This window comes from Phaenicophaeus curvirostris, chromosome 20, assembly GCF_032191515.1.
Source record: "Phaenicophaeus curvirostris isolate KB17595 chromosome 20, BPBGC_Pcur_1.0, whole genome shotgun sequence".
NCBI classification, from domain to species: domain Eukaryota; kingdom Metazoa; phylum Chordata; class Aves; order Cuculiformes; family Cuculidae; genus Phaenicophaeus; species Phaenicophaeus curvirostris.
In genome coordinates, this window is record NC_091411.1 from 1,275,621 (window position 1) to 1,297,674 (window position 22,054).

General features: G+C 47.7%; 1 protein-coding gene across 8 annotated transcripts in view; it reads right to left on the reverse strand.

The window, feature by feature from the left end:
- Nucleotides 1–22,054, reverse strand: part of EXD3 (exonuclease 3'-5' domain containing 3) — a 302,313-nt gene that overhangs the window by 189,636 nt on the left and 90,623 nt on the right. For 7 of the 8 annotated variants that reach the window (XM_069873071.1, XM_069873076.1, XM_069873069.1 and 4 more), the window contains 6 exons: nt 21,282–21,346; nt 15,928–16,095; nt 14,520–14,687; nt 2,560–2,613; nt 1,891–2,030; nt 1,017–1,117 (listed from right to left, as the gene is read on the reverse strand). In XM_069873071.1, the coding sequence (XP_069729172.1) occupies nt 1,017–1,117; nt 1,891–2,030; nt 2,560–2,613; nt 14,520–14,687; nt 15,928–16,095; nt 21,282–21,346 (696 nt within the window). The remainder of the gene's footprint in view (nt 1–1,016; nt 1,118–1,890; nt 2,031–2,559; nt 2,614–14,519; nt 14,688–15,927; nt 16,096–21,281; nt 21,347–22,054) is intronic. The other variant, XM_069873073.1, reaches the window with a different exon arrangement.

The window sequence follows — 22,054 nt, forward strand, 5'->3', positions numbered from 1 at the left end:
TGGACCTTTCATAAGGAAAGGATAATAACTCAATTCTCTTCCCAGATCATAAAGACAACACAGCCTGCTGAATGACCAGCTGTAAAGGCAGAAAAATTACTTAAGTCTGGTAAACTCCTGGGAAGGTTTTAGATTTTAAATAAATTACCCCCCTACATCTCAGCTTCCACACCAACGTGCTAAGTTCAATTATATTTACTTATCCTCCAGTGAGGGTTTGCAAGGATTATCTTATTAACTTTTGAACACCAGCCTGAAGATGTGAAGATTAATATACAATATAGTGTTGCTGCCAGGTATAATAAGCCCACAATTTGTGGTTAGAAAACACTTTTCAGTCCAAGAGAAGAGAATTGCATATCACAAGCTGATGATGGAAAGCTTTGCAGAGTAAAACCTAACGGTGCACCTGAAGGTGTCTGGTGCAAGATCCAAAGGGAAGAAAAGAAAATCAACAGTCCCCACTGACAACCAAAGCAAAGTAGATTTTAGATAACCGGTAGTGAAGGATCTATTCAGTGATGTAAAATGTGTTACTTCTCTCAGAAGGCTGCAAGAGCGTTAAAATTCCCCACCACCAACCCTAGTTTATGCAAAGAACACAAAGGGCGGTGAGGCTCCTGCTTCCCAAGGGTTATCTCTTCCCAGCTGACAGACCCATAACTCAAGAAAACAGATCCCCAGATGAATAATGACTTGCCTCTTGTGTGAGTGGAATGGAGTCATAACTCAAAGCCGACCATCGTGTGTTTACGTAGAGCCGTGCTGAGGTCAAGATTTATTTCATATCATGGAAGAAGCATTCTATTAGTCACGAGCACTTCATTCTTCAACAGCACAAAGTGATAACTCCCATAACTTACCAGCTTTGGTTTTCAATATCATTAATTAAACCCTGAAACTCCCCCATGATAAATTACAGCAGAGATTCCTTGTTGAACATGGAAGAAGACAAATTGCCTTCATCCGTTCTTTATCGGTGAGATAACGCCACAATGTGTTGCAATATCACATACCTGGATCTACGTTAAAGCGGTCCAGGAGCCTGAAGATCAGCTTGCTTAATGTTTTGCGGTTAAATTTGTCCGGTTTGTACCTGAACATGCCTTGATATTGTCTGCAAGCAAATAAAATCAGAAAGAAACATCTGTGGAATCGCCTAAAGTAGTAGATAAAGTAGAGGTATTGGGTTAGCTACGTGTTGGTAAGAACAGTCCCGAGTTACAACAAACAGCCAACAACACAACCACACAAACTTCCCAGTCAATGACTGAAGCAAGTCCAGAGGCTTATTCTACAGAAAGAGAAAGCAAGTAATTCCCTCCCATCTTTTTTCAGAACTAACACTGCAGCACTTGCATCTAAACCATGAGTTTGACTACATGGCTGGCTCTGTGACTGACAGGAGCCGTTTTAGTGAGCGGCAATTTTTAAATGAAAACACACACGACTTTTTCATGAGCATGTGAAGGTTCACCACTTGCATCTCTTGTTTTTCTGCCACTTCATCACTGTTTTATCTTCTTGCAAAACCTGTACAACCGATACTGAAACTCACCCTTGTCTGCAGCAAAGCTCGAGATCCTGATTGTCACAACCTCCCAGAGGAAGCTTTGATATCATTAGATTGCTAAGACATATGGCACAGGTTTCATTTCACACTCCTCTCTTCTGGCAGGAACTGAGCATCTCTCAAGAGGAATGACACCTCTGTCCTAGGGGCTGAGGTGTTTGAGAAGAGTCTGGCATACACACCAGAATTTCCCCTTTCTCAGCTGAGAAGTTAATATATTACACTCCATTCCACTGAGAAAGGATCTCAGGCAGACAAGCAGAGAACAGGACAGCACGGTGGCCTCAGATGTTTAGAAAGTCAACAAGCGTTTCTACCTTGAGATGTCTCTGATATCAAAACCAGGTTCACACCATGTGTCCAGGATGTGCAAGAGCTTGCTCTGGAGCTCAGGATATTCTCCCACATAGTCTTCCACCAAGTTAATTTTATCCTGGAGCAGTAGTGGCGTACACATCTAGGAGAAGAAATTACACTGAAAGTGCTGTGCCCTGCCTTTGATCACCACGTGCCGCACGCAGACTGAGCGCTGCAGCGTGGAAAAGGCCCGTGACCTTGGAGACTGGAACCTGGCAGAGGGCTGCCCTGCTCCCTGCTCAGACATGACGAGGGAGTCACAACCCCTTGCTTAATCAACCAGCTCTGCCTACAAACAATGTGACATCTTCAACACAAATATTAGCAACACTTCAAACCAGCAAAAGCCTTGAACTCCATCATAGTGACCACCATGCATCAAGAACACAGCTAGAATGCTGTATACCAGTGGCTGCTGCTAGAAAAACCACTCAGTAAAAGCTGTGAGGGCGTCTAACAGAACACCTTGTTGCTTCCCTGGATGTAAACGTACCTCATCCACCCACACCTCTTGGGAACAAAGTTAAGCCTTGAGAGAAAGGCAGCAACGCTTGGAGGGCTTTGATGGATCTCCTGCTTAACAAAAGGTGGATCTGATGACAGAGAAGCCTGCAGAGGAAATGACTCACCTGCTCCACATCTTGATCTGGCTGTAACTTTAGCTTAATACTCAGTATGGCTGCCTGGAAAATACAAAAAGAGTCGTGTATTTAGGAGCAGAACACCCCAGTGGATACGAGGGCAGGGTTCCAAAGCGGAGTATATGTGCTATTATACACATTTTGAATGAGTTAATTATTTCTGTTAAATTTTCAAGTACAACTCATATAGACATTTGGCCACATACGTTCTACTTAGGAATGCACGAGAACACCCCTGGCAGAGCTGCACATTCCGAGCAGCAGCGTAGCCCACAGCGATAACGAAAGATCAAGTTGACTGGCAGAGAGACATAGAGAATGCCAAGTGCTTGGACAAAATCAGATCAGGGGGATGTTTCCTATCAATATCATCGTAAAAAATCCCTGAACCCCCCCATCTTTCTGAGTTAATTTCATCCGTCGTGCTGTGCCTTTTAGATTTGGTAAAACGGTTGCGTTTTTTGAAAGCAATAGGTCTGAGTTTTGATAATTCTTGTGTAGCTCCACGTCCCTGAGAGCGCTAAGGTTCACCTCAACCAGAAAGCCGGTGAGAACTGTTTTCCCCTTTGTGGTATCTACAAACCCTCGATAAGCAAAGCCCTGCCACGTTCACAGATTAACTCCAACTCAGTATCTTCTGCAGAGGAGGAAATTGCCAGGGTGAGCTGCAGCAACTCAGGCTGCAAGAAGAACTGGTTCAACCACCTCCATCCTCTCCCAGGCTGGTGATTACAGACAGGTACTAGGATCTAACTGTGCCTTGCTTGGGAGCCATAGAAACTAATTAGGATTTTAGCAGTTAAGAGTGTCTAATTCCTGCAGCATGTGAGAACACTTGGATCTCAGATACAAAATAAGCATTTAATGGCTTTCTTTAATATTGTGCATTGTTCTGGTAAACGGACAATAAGAGTGAGGAGCCTTCTGGCACGTTTCTGTGTCAGCACTGATGCAACTCGGAACTGGGTAACAAGGGTGTTGCACGTGAAGTTTCCTTCTAAGGACTTTGCAAAATGAGGCTGTATTTTGCCAAATGATTGTAAACACTGTTAGAAAATAGACATCTCTGACCCTCTTGGTCCAGTGGGAGGTGTCCCTGCCCATGGCAGGGGGTGGGAACTGGATGGGCTTTGAGGTCCCTTCCGACCCAAACCATTCCATGATTCTATGCACATAACGCTGAGCAACCATAGGGCTGAGCACACAACCAACTGAGTCCACAAATGCCTGCTTATACAGATGAGGTAAAACCAGTACGCTGGGGCTTAGAGGCTCTTATCTTCAACAGGTTTCTCTGCTATCTGTAATTGATTTTGTTTTGAAAGAAAGATCATGGAAATGATGGATTTGTTTGTCAAAACAGTCATATCTTAGAACGTGTTATTTGTTAGAACATGTAAACAGACCCAATACAGGAAAAAACATCTGTCCCCTCAAGCAAACACAAACCTCACCATTGCACTTCACCTACATGAACATTTGTAGGAAGCTTTAACCAGAAAAATAACCTCTGTGGGGGTAGGAGCACACCCTGAAACATGCTTGCAGGGATCTCTGCTAGCATTAGCTGACACCTCCCCTGACCTCCCTGCTGGAAGCACACGCTTTGACACACAGACAAAGTCCAACAGCTCAGCCTCGTGCTGCTGGTGGAAGAAGCCGTGGATTGCGTTACCTGCTGGGAAAGCCGTAAGTGTTTGTCATCCACTGCACCAAACACTGAGTGGGCAAAACCAGACAACCAACACACACCATCTAAGATCAACTGCTCAGTCTCACTGTCCAGAAGGAACAAGGATACGCAGCTATCAGTGGGAAAATGTCATTTTTCTTCTATTTGGTTTGGTTTGGGTTCGGGGGGGGTGGAAGTTTGGGGTGGTTTATTTGTTCTGATTTTTTTAACACCAAACTTGCCCTTCACCACTGACAGCTCAGGCTTCATCCCAGACAGAGAAATCAACAGCAGGGCTTCAAGTGGCAAAAGCAGGAGCTAACATTAATCCTAGAATAATGGAATGGTTTGGGTCAGAAGGGACCTCAAAGCCCATCCAGTTCCACATCCTGCCATAGGCAGGGGCACCTCCCACTGGATCAGGGGCTCCAAGCCCCATCCAACCTGGCCTTGAACCCCTCCAGGGATGGGGCAGCCACCACTGCTCTGGGCAACCTGGGCCTCCCCACCCTCATCATCTAATCGAAATCCTCCCCTTTCCAATTTAAAGACATTCCCCCCCATCCTCTCCCTGCACTCCCTGATCAAGAGCCCCCTCCCCAACTTCCCTGGAGCCCCTTTCAGCACTGAAAGCTCCTCTGAAGTCTCCCCGCAGCCTTCTCCTCCCCAGGCTGGACAACCCCATCTCTCTCAGCGTGACAGTGCTCTACAAAGCAGACACTGGCCAGAATGGCCCATTATCATTGCTCATCCCAGCTAAATCATCGAACACATCTCTCTCACTCCAGACTTTACAACCATCCCACCTCTTTTGAGACTACTCTGCTGTTCTGCTCCGCAACCACCAGGCATCTTCCCTCTCCAGTTATCAGATTAACATCACAAAGTTCAAGTTGAGTAATTATTCTCGGCTTGCACACAAGGTGAAGGCTGCTTGCCTCTTCTATCCTGGACCTGAAGAAGGGCTGGGGGTCTCTGAAGCGCTGGCAGCCTGTTTGATTCTCCTCCCAGCTACCTCAGCTCAGAAAATCAGGGGACTCATCACCATCAAAATCTTGTTTTAACCATTTGATCTCCTTAGTACCTTTCACTAAACAAGCAATCCGTCATTTATTACACGTATGCAAGTATGCAATAGCTTCCCTAATGGCTTTTTAATGATCACATCAGGCTCAGATTAATCTAATTGCAGTGCTGTTATCTAAATAGCTCAACTTTATCTCCCTCCCTATTAGCCATACAGGTGACTTAATCAGATGAACATGCAGCATCAGGTCAGGTTTTCCTCTCACACTGGATACATATTCCACCCTCTACCAAAGGGCGCCGAGCAACGGGTTTGTGTGTAGCCAAAGTGTGGAGAGCCATCGCCTTCCAGCCCCAGCTGCAGCAGAGGAACTGCAGATGATCCCAGAAGCTGGTTTTTAACATCATTTTAACATCACCCAGCTAAAGCCGTCGAAAGAGCCATCAAACTGTGCTGCTGGCTGAGACGTCCCGCAGCAGGGAACACCATCAGCAGCAGGGCAGGAGCCTCGGGCGTGCCCAGAGCTAAACGTGGAAGGAGATGCATGACCTGGGTCCTAGGAACAACCAGGCTGGATGGCAGGGGGTTGTTACGTGGGCTTCTGGCTGAATAGCCAGGGCCACGGAGACAAAAATCAGCCTGTTTACAATAGGAATAATAAGAGAAGAGATATGAGTAACCGTAATAAAGATGAAAGTGTTTGGCAGCTGTGTCTGTGGTCTCAACTTCGAGCTATTTTAAGATTTTGTTTTGTTATTATCGTGTTTTGAATTGTTTCACTCCACAAACAAGTTTTCTGTAAAATGACCCTATTTTTAACAGTCTGTTTCTAGATGATAAGATCTCCAGAAAAGCAAAAGCTCATTCGCAGACTCATTTTGTAGTCAGAAAACAAACACTTTAACTAGGCAGACGGCAGGCTGGAGCTGAAATGGGGAGAATCCCCCTCCCACCCCAGAAACAGGCATTTCCCCACACCCAGTGCTGCACTCCCCAAGCTGTGCTGGAAGCCCAGCCAGGGGAGCTGGAAGCCAGCAAACACGTTAATCCAACTGTAGATCCTCAGGCTCAGGGGGGATCAACAGAGCAACAAAAGTCCTAAGCAGCTGATACCTCCCCCACTTCAGCAGCTGATCAGTAAGAGCAAAATACCAAGCTACAACGCAGGAACATGGAAAAGCTCTGGTGAACCCCAACATATTGTCAGCTTATCAAGGTCTACTCACCCTCCCTCAAGGTACAAAACCTGTAACCTATAGTTAAACTCCTGATGGGTGGTACCAGCAGCCTTTTCATAAAAACACATAGAGAGTGTACATAGAGAGTTCTACAGAATCACAGAATGGTTTGGGTTGGAAGGGACCTCAAAGCCCATCCAGTTCCACCCCCTGCCATGAGCAGGGACAACTCCCACTGGATCCAGTTGCTCCATGCCTTATCCAACCTGGCCTTGAACGCCTCCAGGGATGGGGCAGCCACCACTGCTCTGGGCAACATCTGCCAGGGCCTCCCCACCCTCACAGCAAAACATTTCTTCCCAAGATCTCATCTCGATCTCCCCTCTTTCTGAACTGAAAACCATTCCCCCTCACACTATCCCTGCACTCCCTGACCAAAAGCCCCTCCCCAGCTTTCCTGGAGCACATTTCCACACTGGAAGCTACTCTGAGGTCTCTCTGGACCCTTCTCTTCTCCAGGCTGAACAACCTCAACTCTTTCAGCCTGTCCTCATATGGGAGTTGCTGCAGCCCTCAGATCACCTCCATGGCCTCCTCTGGACTCTCTCCAACAGCTCCATGTCCTTCCTGTGCTGAGGACTCCAGAACTGGATGCAGAGCTCCAGGTGGGGTCCCACCAGAGTGGGGCAGAGGGGCAGAATCCCCTCCCTCGCCCTGCTGCTCCCACTGCTTTGGATGCAGCCCAGGACACGGTTGATTTCTGGGCTGTGACTGCACTTTGCCAGCTGATGTTGAGCTTCTTTTCCACCAGTTTCTAGATGACATCTAATAACAGCACAGGATTAGCATTACTGCTAGACATAAAAGTTTTTATCCCTCCTCTCCAGATCATAACAGAACTATGTGGAAGGTTGGTCCCTCTCCTGCCTTGCACCCCCCAAATATGTACGGGACCGGGACGTGTAACACCACTGCCCAGTACAGGTGAGAACACGATGGCCTATTGTCTGAATCAAACCACTGTCCCGTGGGACAGTGGGAAGACTCGTGAACTTTGATGGGATTTGATTAATTATGGTGAAAACAAAAGTCACATTTGGACATTTTTCAACAGTTTTGTGTCCCAAGAATAAACACCTAAAAGCATAGCAAAGGAGGGTTGGACGAAGAAGGGGAAGAAATCAAAGCTGGGCAATACTGCATTAAGTTGATCTAAAATCCCTGTAGGTGCATTGAGCATAGGATAGGGAAAGTTACTCAAACTTGACGCATTCAAACGAAGCCATGAGCACCAGACCACTCTTGTAGTCATGCGATTGCAAAAACAAGAGTATGGGAAAACGGGGAGTGTTTTGAACTGAACACACAAGCCCGGAGCAGCCTGCACCCATACCTGATCCTCTTGACTTGTTTTGAATTGGCTCTGCCTCATCTAAAAATGACTATTCTTTCCACATACAGTACGGAGCGCAGGAAGCCACATGAGATCTTATCTGCAAGGGCATGTGCACTTGGGTGGTGTCTACGCTGACAATTTAGGCAGTTTTCCCACGGTGGGGTGAACATCAGAGGAAGAAACCTCTTGCTGCAGCACTGCTTGGAGTGGTGATGTGGGACAGACACAAGTGGTTTCTGATGACTCCAGCGTTACTGAGCTTTCCTGCGAGCAAGTTGGGACAACACAGAGGTACATATTCCTGTGCCTGGGTTAGCAAAGTGTTTCTGAACCAAAGGCAAGGGAATTTCTGAAACCCATAGCACAGACCAAATAACAGATTGAGGCTTTGCAGAGGAGGATCCAGCATCACCTCTAAGAAAATCACAGTGATCAAAGTCTGGCCACATAATAATGGTAGAAATTACTGAGTAAAGGACACACCATGTATTAATCATTGGGAACATCTGGTTTGTGTTTTGGAATCATTCACTTCAAACCTGTGGCTAATCAGCTTTGCTCAGACTCTCAGAGTGCATCATTGCCCAGTGTATGACATCAGGGCAGACGTGTAATTGCTTCCTGCGTAAAGAGCAGACGATGCACACAGCTGTCTTCAGAAAGGTCCTCAGAAACAAGGAAACCATGAGATTCCCCAGGCCCCCTTTCAAGAGAGCCCGAACGTATTTTAGGATTGACACCATCAGAATGAGGTAGTGACAGGTTGCTCACATCTAAGGAATCTGAGGTAGAGAAGTAAAAGTCAAGGGTGGAATATGCCTGTACACAGGTGAAGAGGACACGGAACTCAAACAAACACTTCCATGTTTTGTCTTCCTCAGGTCACTCAAAGTACTTTTAAAGCTGGATTAACTAGTCAGTGCCTCTCACGAATAAGTAATCCTCTACAGCACTGCCCAAGTGTCCTGTGCACACAGACAACCCTCCTTTACCACATCCTCCAGGCCCACTCTCGGTATAGAATCACAGAATCATAGAATCACCAGGTTGGAAAAGACCCACCAGATCATCGAGCCCAACCATTCCCATCAGTCACTAAACCATGTCCCTCAACACCTCATCCACCCGTCCCTTAAACCCCTCCAGGGAAGGTGACTCAACCCCCTCCCTGGGCAGCCTCTCCCAGTGCCCAATGACCCTTTCCATGAAAAATTTTTTCTTAATGTCCAGCCTGAACCTCCCCTGGCAGAGCTTGAGGCCATTCCCTCTCGTCCTGTCCCCTGTCACCTGGGAGAAGAGGTGACAGGGGACAGGATGAGAGGGAATGGCCTCAAGCTCCATGGTGAGATCTGCTGCACATTCCTACCTCTTCTCCAAGAGCCTGCTTGCTTGATAAGAGCCCAGCAATGCTGGCAGTAGGAGCAGAATATTACTATTACTTCCCTGTAACACTCAAGCTCCTTCCCAACTCCTTCAAGAGACAGACACCAGAGGTGGGTCCAGAAGAGATGGGAGTTTGGGAGCAGGCAGCAGAATGGTCCGCAGCTCGCAGGTTGGCTACCTCTGTTCTGCAGTGGTGTGAATCTAGAGGGCATGTGCTGTCCTTTAGCAGTGGGTTAGGTTAGCCGGAAAAAAGGGCTGAGATTGACATCGTTATTGGTAATGGGTTTCAGCTGAAAGAGGGGAGATTGAGACAAGATCTCAGGAAGAAATGTTTTGCTGTGAGGGTGGGGAGGCCCTGGCCCAGGTTGCCCAGAGCAGTGGTGGCTGCCCCATCCCTGGAGGGGTTCAGGGCCAGGTTGGATGGGGCTTGGAGCCTCTGATCCAGTGGGAGGTGTCCCTGCCCATGGCAGGGGATGGGACTGGATGGGCTTTGAGGTGGCTTCTGACCCAAACCATTCCATGATTCTATGATCTTCATACGAGGAACATCCCCTGCAACTTTATCCTCATTCTTCTTACTGTTTATTAACTGTAATTTAAAAGAAACAAGGACATTCAAATGCATGCACTTTAAAACACAGCAAGAGTTGCACAAGCTTTTTTGATTAAGGTGGTGAATGAGGGAAAAAAGCAATATCAGTGACATTGTCACTGCCCTGAGAACAGCTCAAAAACATCAGAGCAAAGACATCCCAGCTCTGAATATCCATCAATGTGCCAAATCGATCTTAACACCAATCTGTGTTGACAGATACTGCATAAATACACCACGTGTACTCAAGCACCATGTACAAAGTGGGACTATGAAGAGCCACATCCCTGAAATGCATTCAGAACCTCACTACGCTGAAAATTGAAGGTCGTGTTGGTGACTGAGCTCTGCATTTCTACACGTTAGCATATTTGTATCGCTTTAAGTCTATCTCTTGGCCAACCATCCTTTCTGCCGAACTCTCAGCTTACTCCTGTAATTGCATTGCTGACAAAAACTTTGAATTCTGTGCCCACAGGGCTTCCTCTCTGGGTACTCCAGGTTATTTTATGACAAACTTTAACAATTGACTTTTAATAGATAATCCACATTATCTTAACTGAAAGAGCCAACGTGAACTGAATTAAAAGTTCCCAGCGTTAACAGACAAGCTGGGAGAGTTGGGGTTGTTCAGCCTGGAGAAGAGAAGACCCTCAGGAGACCTTATAGCAACCTTCCAGTACCTGAAGGGGTTCCAGGAAAGCTGGGGAGGGGCTGTTTACAAAGGCTTGTGGTGACAGGATGAGGGGCAATGGGTATGAACTGGACAGGGGCAGATTTAGACTGGACATAAGGAAGAATTTCTTCACTACGAGAGTGATGAGGCACTGGAACAGGTTGTCCAGTGACGTTCTGGCTGCCCCATCCCTGGAGGTGTTCAAGGCCAGGTTGGACAGGGCCTTGGGCAGCCTGATCCAGTGGGAGGTGTCCCTGCCCATGGCAGGGGGTGTGGAACTGGATGATCTTTAAAGTCCCTTCCAACCCAAACTATTCTATGATTCGGTGATTCTGTGAAACGTATAGAATTATTCTTCATTATTTCTAGAGATTAATGGATGAAAACAGCAGTAGTAAAAATGTACTCTGCTTCGGAAAACAGAGAAAATTGGATGGACAGCAACAAAAAAACCCTGTTAAAAGCTAAATACCCCCATCCCACCAATAGCCGAGTCCAATAGCCTTGTTTAAGAACCAAACTGATGAAGGGGAGGAAAGCGCTGCGAGTCACTGACACAGAGGAGCTGGAGTGGGAGCTCTCTCAGGCCCAAGAATATTTCTGGTTGTCAGAGGCTAAAAAGATTATTTATTGTTTCCTTCCTAACCCGGCTCCACTGCCACCTGTTCAGAATTTACTATGAAGCTGTTAAACACGACGAGAACTTTGATGCTGACTGTGAAAACAAGTCTCACTGTATCTGACCCGAGCAGCGCTCACTCCTGATCCAGGAGCAAAGGAATTTGATTTTTCTCTCCGAGCGCAGCTATCTTTTTACCTTTATAAGCTGTTTAAAAAAATGTAAATAAAATAACTCAGTGGACAATAGAGGGCATTCATCCCACAGAAAGACAGCCGCCACCCTTAGACATGAAATATCGCAGCACATTAAGTCATGAGACCCCGCTAATCAAAGCTGACAGGGCCCTGAATGTGATTTCTGCTGAGCCTTAGCGATATCATGGGGCACTGAAGCATGCACAGCCTGCCAGACTGCCCCTGTTCATGTGACAATGGCTTTTATTCCCGAAAGGGGCCTGCGAGTGACAAGAGTCCCCTTTGTCTGCGGGCTCCCGCATTCGCAGCGCAAGAGAGGTTCATTCAGGCAGCCCCAGACACTCTTTGAAAGGCTGAAGTGTAACATAAGATGACCATGAAACACTAGCTTGCCTTCTGCCTACCCCTCATTCTTCTCAAGCACAGCCTGGCCTATTCAGGGCCTCTCGCAGACCCGCTCGCGCTGCATTACCCCCGGTCTGCTGAATCCCCGCATTGTCCCAGCCCCACCAGCAGCCATCGTCCTTCCCACAAAGCCGCCCGTCCCGCAGGCTGACCGGGCCCTGGCACGGCTCGGGTCGAGGGCGGTGGGGAGCTGCGGCCCATGGCTTTGGAGGGCTTCTGTGAATGGGAGAAAAGCAGCATGTTACAGCCAAAATTGCCTGAGCGGGAGCGTTGAGCCCTTCTGTCTCACGGCATCATGAAGGCAGAGCTGGGTGCACCTCGCTCAGCTCCAGAGAGCCCTGCAAGCCCCTTCGCTGCCACCCTCCTCCAGCAGCTGCAACTGCATTCACAAAAGAATGGATAAAAACAGGCCAGACTCCTCAAAAACCCACTTCTATGTCCTGCTTTTTCCTTTAACCCTGGCTGTGTCAGCTGGTTTTGCTGCATCCTGAGAGCACCAGTGCCATCCGCTGGTCAGTGCTCCCACCAGGAGCCTCCTCGCCACAGCTACATCATAGAGCCATTGAATCATGGAATCATGGAATTGTTTGGGTTGGAAGGGACCTCAAAGCCCATCCAGTCCCACCCCTGCCATGGGCAGGGACACCTCCCACTGGATCAGGGGCTCCAAGTCCCATCCAACCTGGCCTTGAACCCCTCCAGGGATGGGGCAGCCACCCCTGCTCTGGGCAACCTGGGCCAGGGATCCCCACCCTCACAGCAAAACATTTCTTCATAAGATCTTGACTCAATCTCCACTCTTTCAATTGAAAACTATTCCCCTTCATCCTATCCCTGCCCTCCCTGATCAAGAGCATCTCCCCAGCTTTCCTGGAGCCCCTTTCAGTTCTGGAAGCTGCTCTAAGGTCTCCCTGGAGCCTTCTTTTATCCAGGCTGAACAACCCCAACTCTTTCAGCCTGTCCTTGCTTGGGAAGACAGAATTATCAGAATAGAGGAGCCTCCACCCGCGCTGTCTTTCCCCAAACTCACCATAGCGGATGGTTTTCCTGCCCCCTCACCACAGCAACCCCCATTCCCAACATGGTTCAGCTTTGGACCAGCTCTACTACAACAAGGAGGGCCAAAGGGGTTTCAGAAACAACCTACCACCAGGGCCGTCCCCAGGGATTGCTGGGATCCTGTATTCTGAAGAGGTCTTTCTCCAAAGCCTCTGTGAGGGTAAGGAGCCTCAGTCCCTGTGGCAGAGCTGGGGGATCCACGGTTCACACACCACAGGAAAAGCATCAAACCAGGCAACAGGAATATTGGGCTCTAGAATAAATGCCCGGTGTCTTGTTGTAAATACAGCAGGAAAATAAAAAACGATAGCAAGGATTTATAATGATTTCTGCCCTTTCAAGTGAGAGACAAAAGAGCCAAAAATCCTAAATGCAAATCCGCTTTATGGCCTCATTGGAGAGACTGGAAGAGCTGGGTGAGCAGAGGCGCCACTGCAAGCACTCCAAACGCCAGTGCCAGCGTTCTGGGGGTTAGTTGCTGTGAACTTAGGTATGATCAGTCCCCAAGGGCAGTAAAAGATTTCCTGTTATTCTTGAGGATAATTCTATTCATCCTTCTGGCAACAAAACAAAACAAGAAGAAAGTTATGGCTGAGGGAAAGCAACAGTTGAGGTTTCCTGTTCTTCACACTGGGAATGCCGAGCAAATGAGCTTTTCTGTGGAAGAACAAAAAAGCAATTCCACTAACAAAACTTCAGAGCTTTTCAAAGCCAGATCTAGAAAGAACTGCATTTCCAGCGACAACAATAAATATCTTTGAAGCCATGAACTTAAAAATCAAACTTGAATATAGTCAAATGCTACAGTTTCAAACACTCATGTTCAAAAACTCATTGAGCAGAAGAGTAAGTTCCAAGCAGCTACCTGTTAAGTTCTAATCAAATGAAATATCCTTGTTTTGGTATTATAAGATATCAACAAGGACAGGATTCCATGATCTCATTTGGGAATTGGGCTTTATTGAAGAAAAGGATTTTCAAAAGGCTATTCAATTTTTTTCTTTTGCTAGACAAGACCAAGGTGTTCTGCACCACCGAAGTGACACATCTGCTTTTGAGAAAACAAACCTATGTGGTTTGCCATATATATATATAAGCCATTATATATATATAAGCATTCCCAGTGTTGTAGTTGGCTCATGAGAACACTCACGAGGCTACTAAGACACCCCAGTCATGCCAGAGATGCTGCAAGCACTCTAATCCACAGAGTAAAACATATTGAGTTCTGGGTTTGGTGAACTGCTGCTGGTGTCAGCCACTCAAACACACGAGCAGTAACACAGTTGGAAAACGAGCTGCAATAGTAAAGAGCCTTTGAAGCCTTTGGTTGGGGTAATCATGTGGGAGCACATTTTCCAAGCCCTCCTTGCTGCAGACAGACTGGAGATAGCACAGCAGGTTGATGAGCAGCTACTGAAATCCCTTCTTTTCTTGACAAGGACAAGGAAAACTAAAAAGAACACCCTGTAAATTCTGCAAATTAAACCATATTAACCTGTTACTTTCAGAGGTCAAAAAAAAGGGTGGGGGAAGGATTCCCTGGCATTCTGCACTCAGCCATCAGGAAAAGTGAGGTTGAACACAGCCTGCTGATGTACACGGGAAGACCATGCTAAGCTGTCCCATTCACAGGGTGCAGCTGCTGGGATGAAACGGAATCCCCATTGAAATGCATCCAAACCAGGACACAGCCATTAACAGCGAGCTGGGTAGGTAAAGTTATTTGAAAGACACGACCCACCTCTTTGTAATCGCCCTTGTGATAAAGATGACTGATGTGTGCAAGCAAACAGTTCCGGTCTGCTGTATGGAGCTGGTAAATGCTAATCAGGGGGTCAAGCAGATTAGCCGGGCACTGGGCTAGCGTTCTGAGCACACGGGCCTGCAGCTTCTGCAGCCTGGGGCCAGACTGGAAAATAAAACAAAAATCAAACACAGATTTAGTAAAGATGGCTGCGATTCAATAGCAATTGAAAATGCAGTTTGTTTAAACAGCAGAATAAGCCAGTTCCTTGAGAAGGGATTCTCCAATTTCCCCGCGGAGTCTGCGAGCAGAAATCAGAACAATATGATAGGCAGTTTTTTCTCAGCATCCAATTTGAAAATGTTAAATGTTTGCGGGATAATTCTGGAAAAGGCACATGGCCTTGTGCAAAAGTAAAACATGAAACTGGAGAAATGCCCTCTTTTACTAACACAACTATTTAGAAACTCTCCCCTCCAGTTCCCAGCAGAAAATCTTTGAAACCAGTGACTCCTCTCAAGGGAGATCTCACCTATCAGGCACAGGAATTCAATCTGCATTCCCAGGCTGGCTCTGGGGTGCAAGAAGGGCAGGAAAAGCAAAAGCATTGTCAAAAGATGCACAGATACAAGTATTAATCCTTGTGTTCCTGCATGACTGTTCTGTTACAGCAGGAATTTCAGTGTCAGTGGCACCTCACCGCACTCTGCAGACACTGCAACAGCAGAGCTTGACATCTAAACAGAGCCGTTCAGAAAAATGGGAAATGAAACAACACAAATATAAAACCATCTTGCAGGTCAGAGCCAAGAGCATAAAAAACCCAGTAGGTCAGAATATACGAAGGTGTAAGGAATGATAAACATTAGGACGGCCAATCTGATGACCCAAAGTTACGGAGCGCATCATTCAGCTGCTGAAAGACCATATTGTTGCCATTTTCTGCATTCCCAGTGATAAAAGCTCCCCACCATATGGCAGGAGTTAAGCAATCGTACAGGAACTGGCTTCTATTTGCAGAACTGGAAGAAGATGCAGAGTAGATTCCTGCAATTGGTTTTATCCTGACAGCAGGGATGGGAGCTCCAGGGGGAATGGGTCCAGCCCAGGAATAGGCTGCACGATCAATGCTTGATCAAAGTGGTTTGATCTGGAAAGATGGAAATCCCAGCTTGGAAGAGGAAACAGAGCGCTCGCATCACTGCTTCTAATATTGTTTTATTTTCAGGCCAGCATAAAACAGATAACAACATCTCAGTGTGAATTTCACACCTCGTCACACTGTGATGAGGCTATGGGGAAGATGCTGGACTATGGGATAAAGTGAAACTGGGGACACTTGAGGGACATTAAAACCAATTGCCCTCTCCTTTCTCCTGGCTCTCCTGCTCTCTCTTTTTCTAACCTGTTGAACAGCAGGATGCTCTTTTATCCAAAGCTGCAGCTCCGTGGTGATGTAATACCCGAGGGAATGCCCTTTCCCCTTCCAGTCGCTGCTGTTCTCCAGCATGTCCAGGAGTCCTGCCAATGGGTCCTCCAGGCCTGCAAAGCCCCGCCTGATTTCTTCCTTGAGCTGCCGAGATACAAAACCACATTGTCATGTACAAAAAGATTAGTGAATCCTCCCTTCCCCCAGCTGAACACAAAGCTTTATTTTTTTTAATTTGATCCATTCAGAGAGGTAACTGTTGCTATTCAGCCACCATCCGGGCCTCCAGTGACTTTTCATGTCATTACAGATTCCTTCATGGCTCGCTGCACCTCAAACCCAATGGGAAAAGCAGCAATTGTCCACACTAATTATCCCATAAAGACAGAGAAGTTGTTCTGTGGGGCAGACAAAGGGGCTTGGGATTTGGGGGAGGGGGAGAAAAGAAGTGTGCTGGAGAAAGGGGTGTTCTTAGGAAAATGGCAATATTGAAGGTAGATAACCAGGCTGGAAAACCTACCCATCTTCAGACACCTACAAGGAATAAAACATCTAGCCCCCTCCTCCTCCTGCCTGTACCGCACTTTCCTGTTTGACCTTACACCCACTGTGGCCACAACGGGATAATGATCCTCACTGTAACAGGAATATCTGGGAGCATCAAAATGGTTTGGATATTACGCACAGGATTAAAGAGAAGGAAATACTGGAATTCAACCTTATATTGCCCTCCTGAAAATCCATGCTCCTTTCCTCTGAACGCGGTGTTTGCTGTCAGCTACCTGCAGCTGCTGCAAGTGTTAGAAAAAATCTCTTTATCAAAAGAGAGGTGAAGCCCTGGCAGAAGCTGCCCAGGGCTGTGGGGGAGTCTCCATCTCTGGAGGGGTCCAGAAAGTGCGTAGATGTGGCACTTGGGGACATGTTTTAATGGACATGGTGGGGCTGGGCTGATGGTTGGCCTGGATGAGCTTAGAGGTCTCTTCCAACCTCAATGGTTCCTTGACTCTAAATCTAAAGGCCATACGAAGGGGTTCCAACATGGGAAAACCCCATACCATAAATCTTAGGAATCCCAGGGTGATGTGCTTAGAAATGTGAAGGAATTGGACACTCACTTTGTGAATGTTAATAGGCTACTCACTACCCATCTGGTAGGAGTGATAAATTAGCAGTACCGAGCAGTATCTTTATCGTGTTTACATTGGAGGCAGTTTCCAAGGAGCTGGGAGGGTTGGCAGGGTGAAGGAGAGGCATCCTTCAGTACCCACACAGGACCTTTCACTGCATGGTACGTGGACTGGCGTGGAGCAAGGCAAAAGCAGAGACTGAAAAAAAGAAATCACTCAGAGCAGCTGCTCTCCTTCTTTTCTGGCTAAAAAGCAAAATCCAGAAGATGCTCGTTCCGCCTGCAGCCAGCACTCGTAATTTACTGGGTCCGATGGCCCCAGCCGGGGCTTCCAATGGAAACAACAGAAAGTTTGAAGAACGGCATGGCAAACAAAAGAAAATCTACAGAAAATTTGCCAATGAATTTGTTCTTTTTTACTCACTGACAATATTTACTGGAAGGCGGTTATTTTCCATAGTGTCTTTCATGTCTGGAAAAACCACAAACCCTATCGTTTACAACTGAAACCGTTTCATTCTCACATTATCAACTGCAGCATAAAGAGCTGATGACTAACAAAGATGTGACTTCAGATAACAGTTTTCTCCCTGTAAGTATTATTCCCCGTGGCAAGAATTCGCAATGTTAAACATCAAGCTCCAGCTTCCCTGTGAGATTCAGCAGAAGGAAAAGGCAAAGCTCTTATCCGACCACAAACATCCAACACAACAGCCAAAGGAAAACAAAGCATCTGGCCAACTGAACTGCACTGTTTATAAATGGCCTCTCTTCTTTTTTCCTTTTCCCTCCCCAAAGTCCTGCTTCGGCACATTGACCCCGAGCATGAGCTTTCAGCGCGCCGCTCGGCTGCTCCTTGGGCTCGAGTTGGAGCCCAGGCTTTGGCAGGATGGGCACAAGCCTGCGTTCACACGCAGAGCATCGCCAGCATGGACACAACTGGCAGGAGCACTAACAACAGATCCAGACTGACACTTGGTTTCATACCAGCTTTGACAAGCAGAGGAAAAGCCACGTCCAAAGCTCCCCAGTGATCTGAAGGCTTCGCTCTGGTTTGTGTTGTTGGAGGGAAAAAGGAACCAAAGGAAAACATGCATGAGACACCTAAGCCCGAGAGGAAAGAGTGCTGTGCTGCCTGGCTCATCCCTCTGCCAGAGAAGGATTGCTCTTGAATGTGTAATTCCCATTTCCATTTCAATCGATTCCCATGGCAGGGAATGCTCCTTGGGGGATTTCTACAGCCTGACAGATCATGGGAATAAGAAAACAGCGCTGACACTCAGACTACAGACTCCTTCATTCTCTTTTGGTCCCTTATTTCTAGTTGCACAGCCCAGGGCAGTCTGCTGATGCTTCCGGGTTACTCCCATCCTGGTCTGTCTTTTCTATGTAGCAAATGACCTCTTCTTATAAATGTGTTTCAGAACTGAGGTCACACCATGGACAGGCACCTTCCTTCTGCTCATGGTCAGAGATTTGAGACCGATGGGACCATACAATGGAGATGACTGGTTCATACTGGTCAGTAGACGGTGTTGGCTCACAGTCACCGGCAGTGAAGGGCAAAGCAGCTCCCTGCCACGTAAGCACCAGTGGAGCAGACCAGGTTGCAAGTAAGTCAGCTTCCCACAGTTCTTTGAACTGGACAGCTGGATGCTGGTGGGCTTAGGACAACAGCAGAAACACACCTCGAGGGCAGCGGCTGCCTCTGAAAAATGTGTCTGCACCGCATGCCTGAAGGGCAGCAATGCCCTAAACAGAGATGAGCTCATCTCAGTCGACAGCGCGACCAGAACGCGTCAAACCACTGCGGACACCCGGGCTGTGCTCTCCATCTCAGAGGCAGCTGCGGCTGTGCCACTGCCTGGCCCACCACAGCCCTCCTCGTCTCTCTAAACAGGCTTTCCTCGGGGTTCACAAACACGCCTCTGCCTGTGCCACAGCCACGTGGGCTTGAGGGGGACTGAGCGGCACCACCAGGGACCTGCAGCACCCACGCTCTGCAAGCCCCCGCATCACACAGGGATGACTGTTTCAGAAAAAAACTTTATCAGGGAGCGCAGGGATAGGACAAGGGGAAATGGTTTTGAGCTGAAAGAGGGGAGATTGAGATGAGATCTCAGGAAGAAATGTTTTCCTGTGAGGGTGGTGATGAGGCCCTGACCCAAATTGCCCAGAGCAGTGGTGGCTGCCCCATCCCTGGAGGGGTTCAAGGCCAGGTTGGATGGGGCTTGGAGCCCCTGATCCAGTGGGAGGTGTCCCTGCCCATGGCAGGGGTGGAACTGGATGGGCTTGGAGGTCCCTTCCAACCCAAACCATTCCATGTTTCTATGATTCTATGAATGAGTGTAGGTGCAAGTGTGACTCATGGGGATCCTCAAGCTTGTCCACCCTCAGCAGGAAGCTGTGGTGCTCTCTGCCCAAGGACACAACAATGGGAGGCTTTGGCTTAAGTAGTTTTCTTCACAATCCACACATATCCCAGGGTACACAGCAGGGATTTTGATGATTACTCTTTCCTAATGTTGTTTCATGGGATTACTTGCCCTCAAGACCTAACAAACAATATTTATTTTTCCTCCATCTCTAACAAAACCCAATTGAAAGCTCAAGGCTTCAAAGTTGCTGAGCTCAAGTCTACGTTGGTGACTGACCATTTGGAAAGGCACTTCTCATGCTGAATTTCCAGTTGTTTAATTATTCTGACTAGGAACCACAGATTGTCAGTAACAGAAAGTCTAAGAGTGGCAGACAAGGATAATGACTAAATACACCAGATACCTGGAATGGAGCACGTACACCAAGGTAGGCAGATTTCATGGAATCAAGGAATGGTTTGGGTCGGAAGAGACCTCAAAGCCCATCCAGTTCCATCCCCTGCCATGGGCAGGGACACCTCCCACTGGATCAGGGGCTCCAAGTCCCATCCAGCCTGGCCTTGAACCCCTCCAGGGATGGGGCAGCCACCACTGCTCTGGGCAGCCTGGGCCAGGGCCTCCCCACCCTCACAGGAGAATATTTCTTCCTAAGATCTCGACTCAATCTCCACTCTTTCAATTGAAAACTATTGCCCCTCATCCTACCCCTGCACTCCCTGATCAAGAGCCGCTCCACAGCTTTCCTGGAGCTCCTTCCAGCACTGGAAGCTGCTCTGAGGTCTCCCTGGACCCCTCTCTTCTCCAGGCTGAACAACACCAGGCCTCTCAGCCTCTCCTCATACAGGAGGTGCTGCAGCCCTCGGATCATCTCCATGCTCTCCTCTGTACTTGCTCCAACAGCTCCGTGTCCTTCCTGTGCTGAGGACTCCAGAACTGGATGGAGGGCTCCAGGTGAGGTCTCACCAGAGCACAGCAGAGGGGCAGAATCCCCTCCCTTGCCTGCTCGTCCCACGGCTTTGGATGCAGCCAGGACGCGTTTGGGCTCTTTGGGCTGCAAGTGAACTTAGCCAGCTCATGTGGAGCTTCTCACCCCCTATGCTCCCAGGACACATTCTCTGTGGTTGGGTGGTGAGTGCAGGTTTGGGTCCTTTAGGAGAAAACATCTCAGCTATGAACCTGCCTGAACAATGCAGAGTTAAACATGGGAAACCCAGCACTCAGCTGATGCATCTAGTGTTTTTGTTAGCTTTCAAGCTTGCAAATGTAGATGAATTATATCTTACTCCTATGAGAAATCCAGACGCAGAGCCCACAGGGCGCTGTATGAACACATAGCACTGATTTTAGACAGGCAGCGTGAACCCCATTCACTGCTCTAAAAGGCAAATGAATCAGAAAAAAAATGGTAAAAATACTTTAACCAGGAAGGCTTTAATATCATTCTACTTGGCAGAGAGCACCTTTCTACTGATTTCAACCCCCATTTTTTCAGTCACTAGAAATATCTCCCCTCTCCCCCTAACAGCCTCCATTTAATGGACAAAAAAAGTGTTTAAAAGAAAACAAAAGCAACTCTGATTTTTTTTTTCCCCTCTGTAACTCAGCCCTGTAAACTTCAGCTCCTTTATAAGAGCCCCTGAGCTGCTTCACACCACACAGCGCTACCTTTTCTTTTCAATCCTTGCTGGAAATGCATGGGCCCTTCCCCTGCGTGCTGGAACTGAAAGTGCTCATGAAGAATTGCAGGTCTGACCCGAGCGTTCTGTGTCTGGACATGCTCTGCATGCAGTTATGAACTGCGGCGAGGAGGGGAGGCTCAGCCTTACCTTCTCAATCTCGTTCTTTGTCCAGAGAAGTTGGAGGGTTTTCAGCAATAGGAGTGGATCCTGGCCTGGAGAAGGGGAGAAGAGAGAGAAAAAAAGGGGGGGGGGAAACAAAACAAAACAGATTTATTGGCTCTGTGCAGGCAGCCCAGACACACTGGTGCATTGTTTCACCCAAGAGAAATCAGCTACTCTGGGCCACTGTTTGAAATCACCACCCTTCCAACTGTCAGTCAAGATTAAAGGGCTAAAAACCCTCACTCTGAAATCCTAACAAAATAACAGACACCATCCAGGCCCGGCTTTAACCCAACACCCACGCGGGTTCAGATACTGAAAAGCTGTATTGGTGCGTTTACAACTAAATCATCGCTCCTGCAACGAATCCAATGCCTCCTCACCTCTGTGAAACCCCGACGAAGAGCTCCTGGGAGAGCCAGCACCTCACACGGGTTGGACGGGATTATCAACACACGGGTTTTTAGTGCAGTGGCTTCAAAGCGTTAACCTCCTCACGTGCAGTGGATGGAAGAGGCGAGCAGGTGAACCCACAGGAGGCTCAGCCTCTTGCAGCTCGGCAAGCACAGGGCTCAGTGCCGGGCAGAGCAGAGCCCACGGGCTCCGATGGGATTCAGGCAAGGGGGTGTCCAAGGAGAGAGGGAAGGTGAAGTGATTTTGGGATGAATGGCAAGGATGAAAAAAGAGTGATTGGTTCTTTCAGAAGGGTATTTGTAATTTTTCTCACTTACTTTTCAGCAAGTTATTTAGGAACTTGC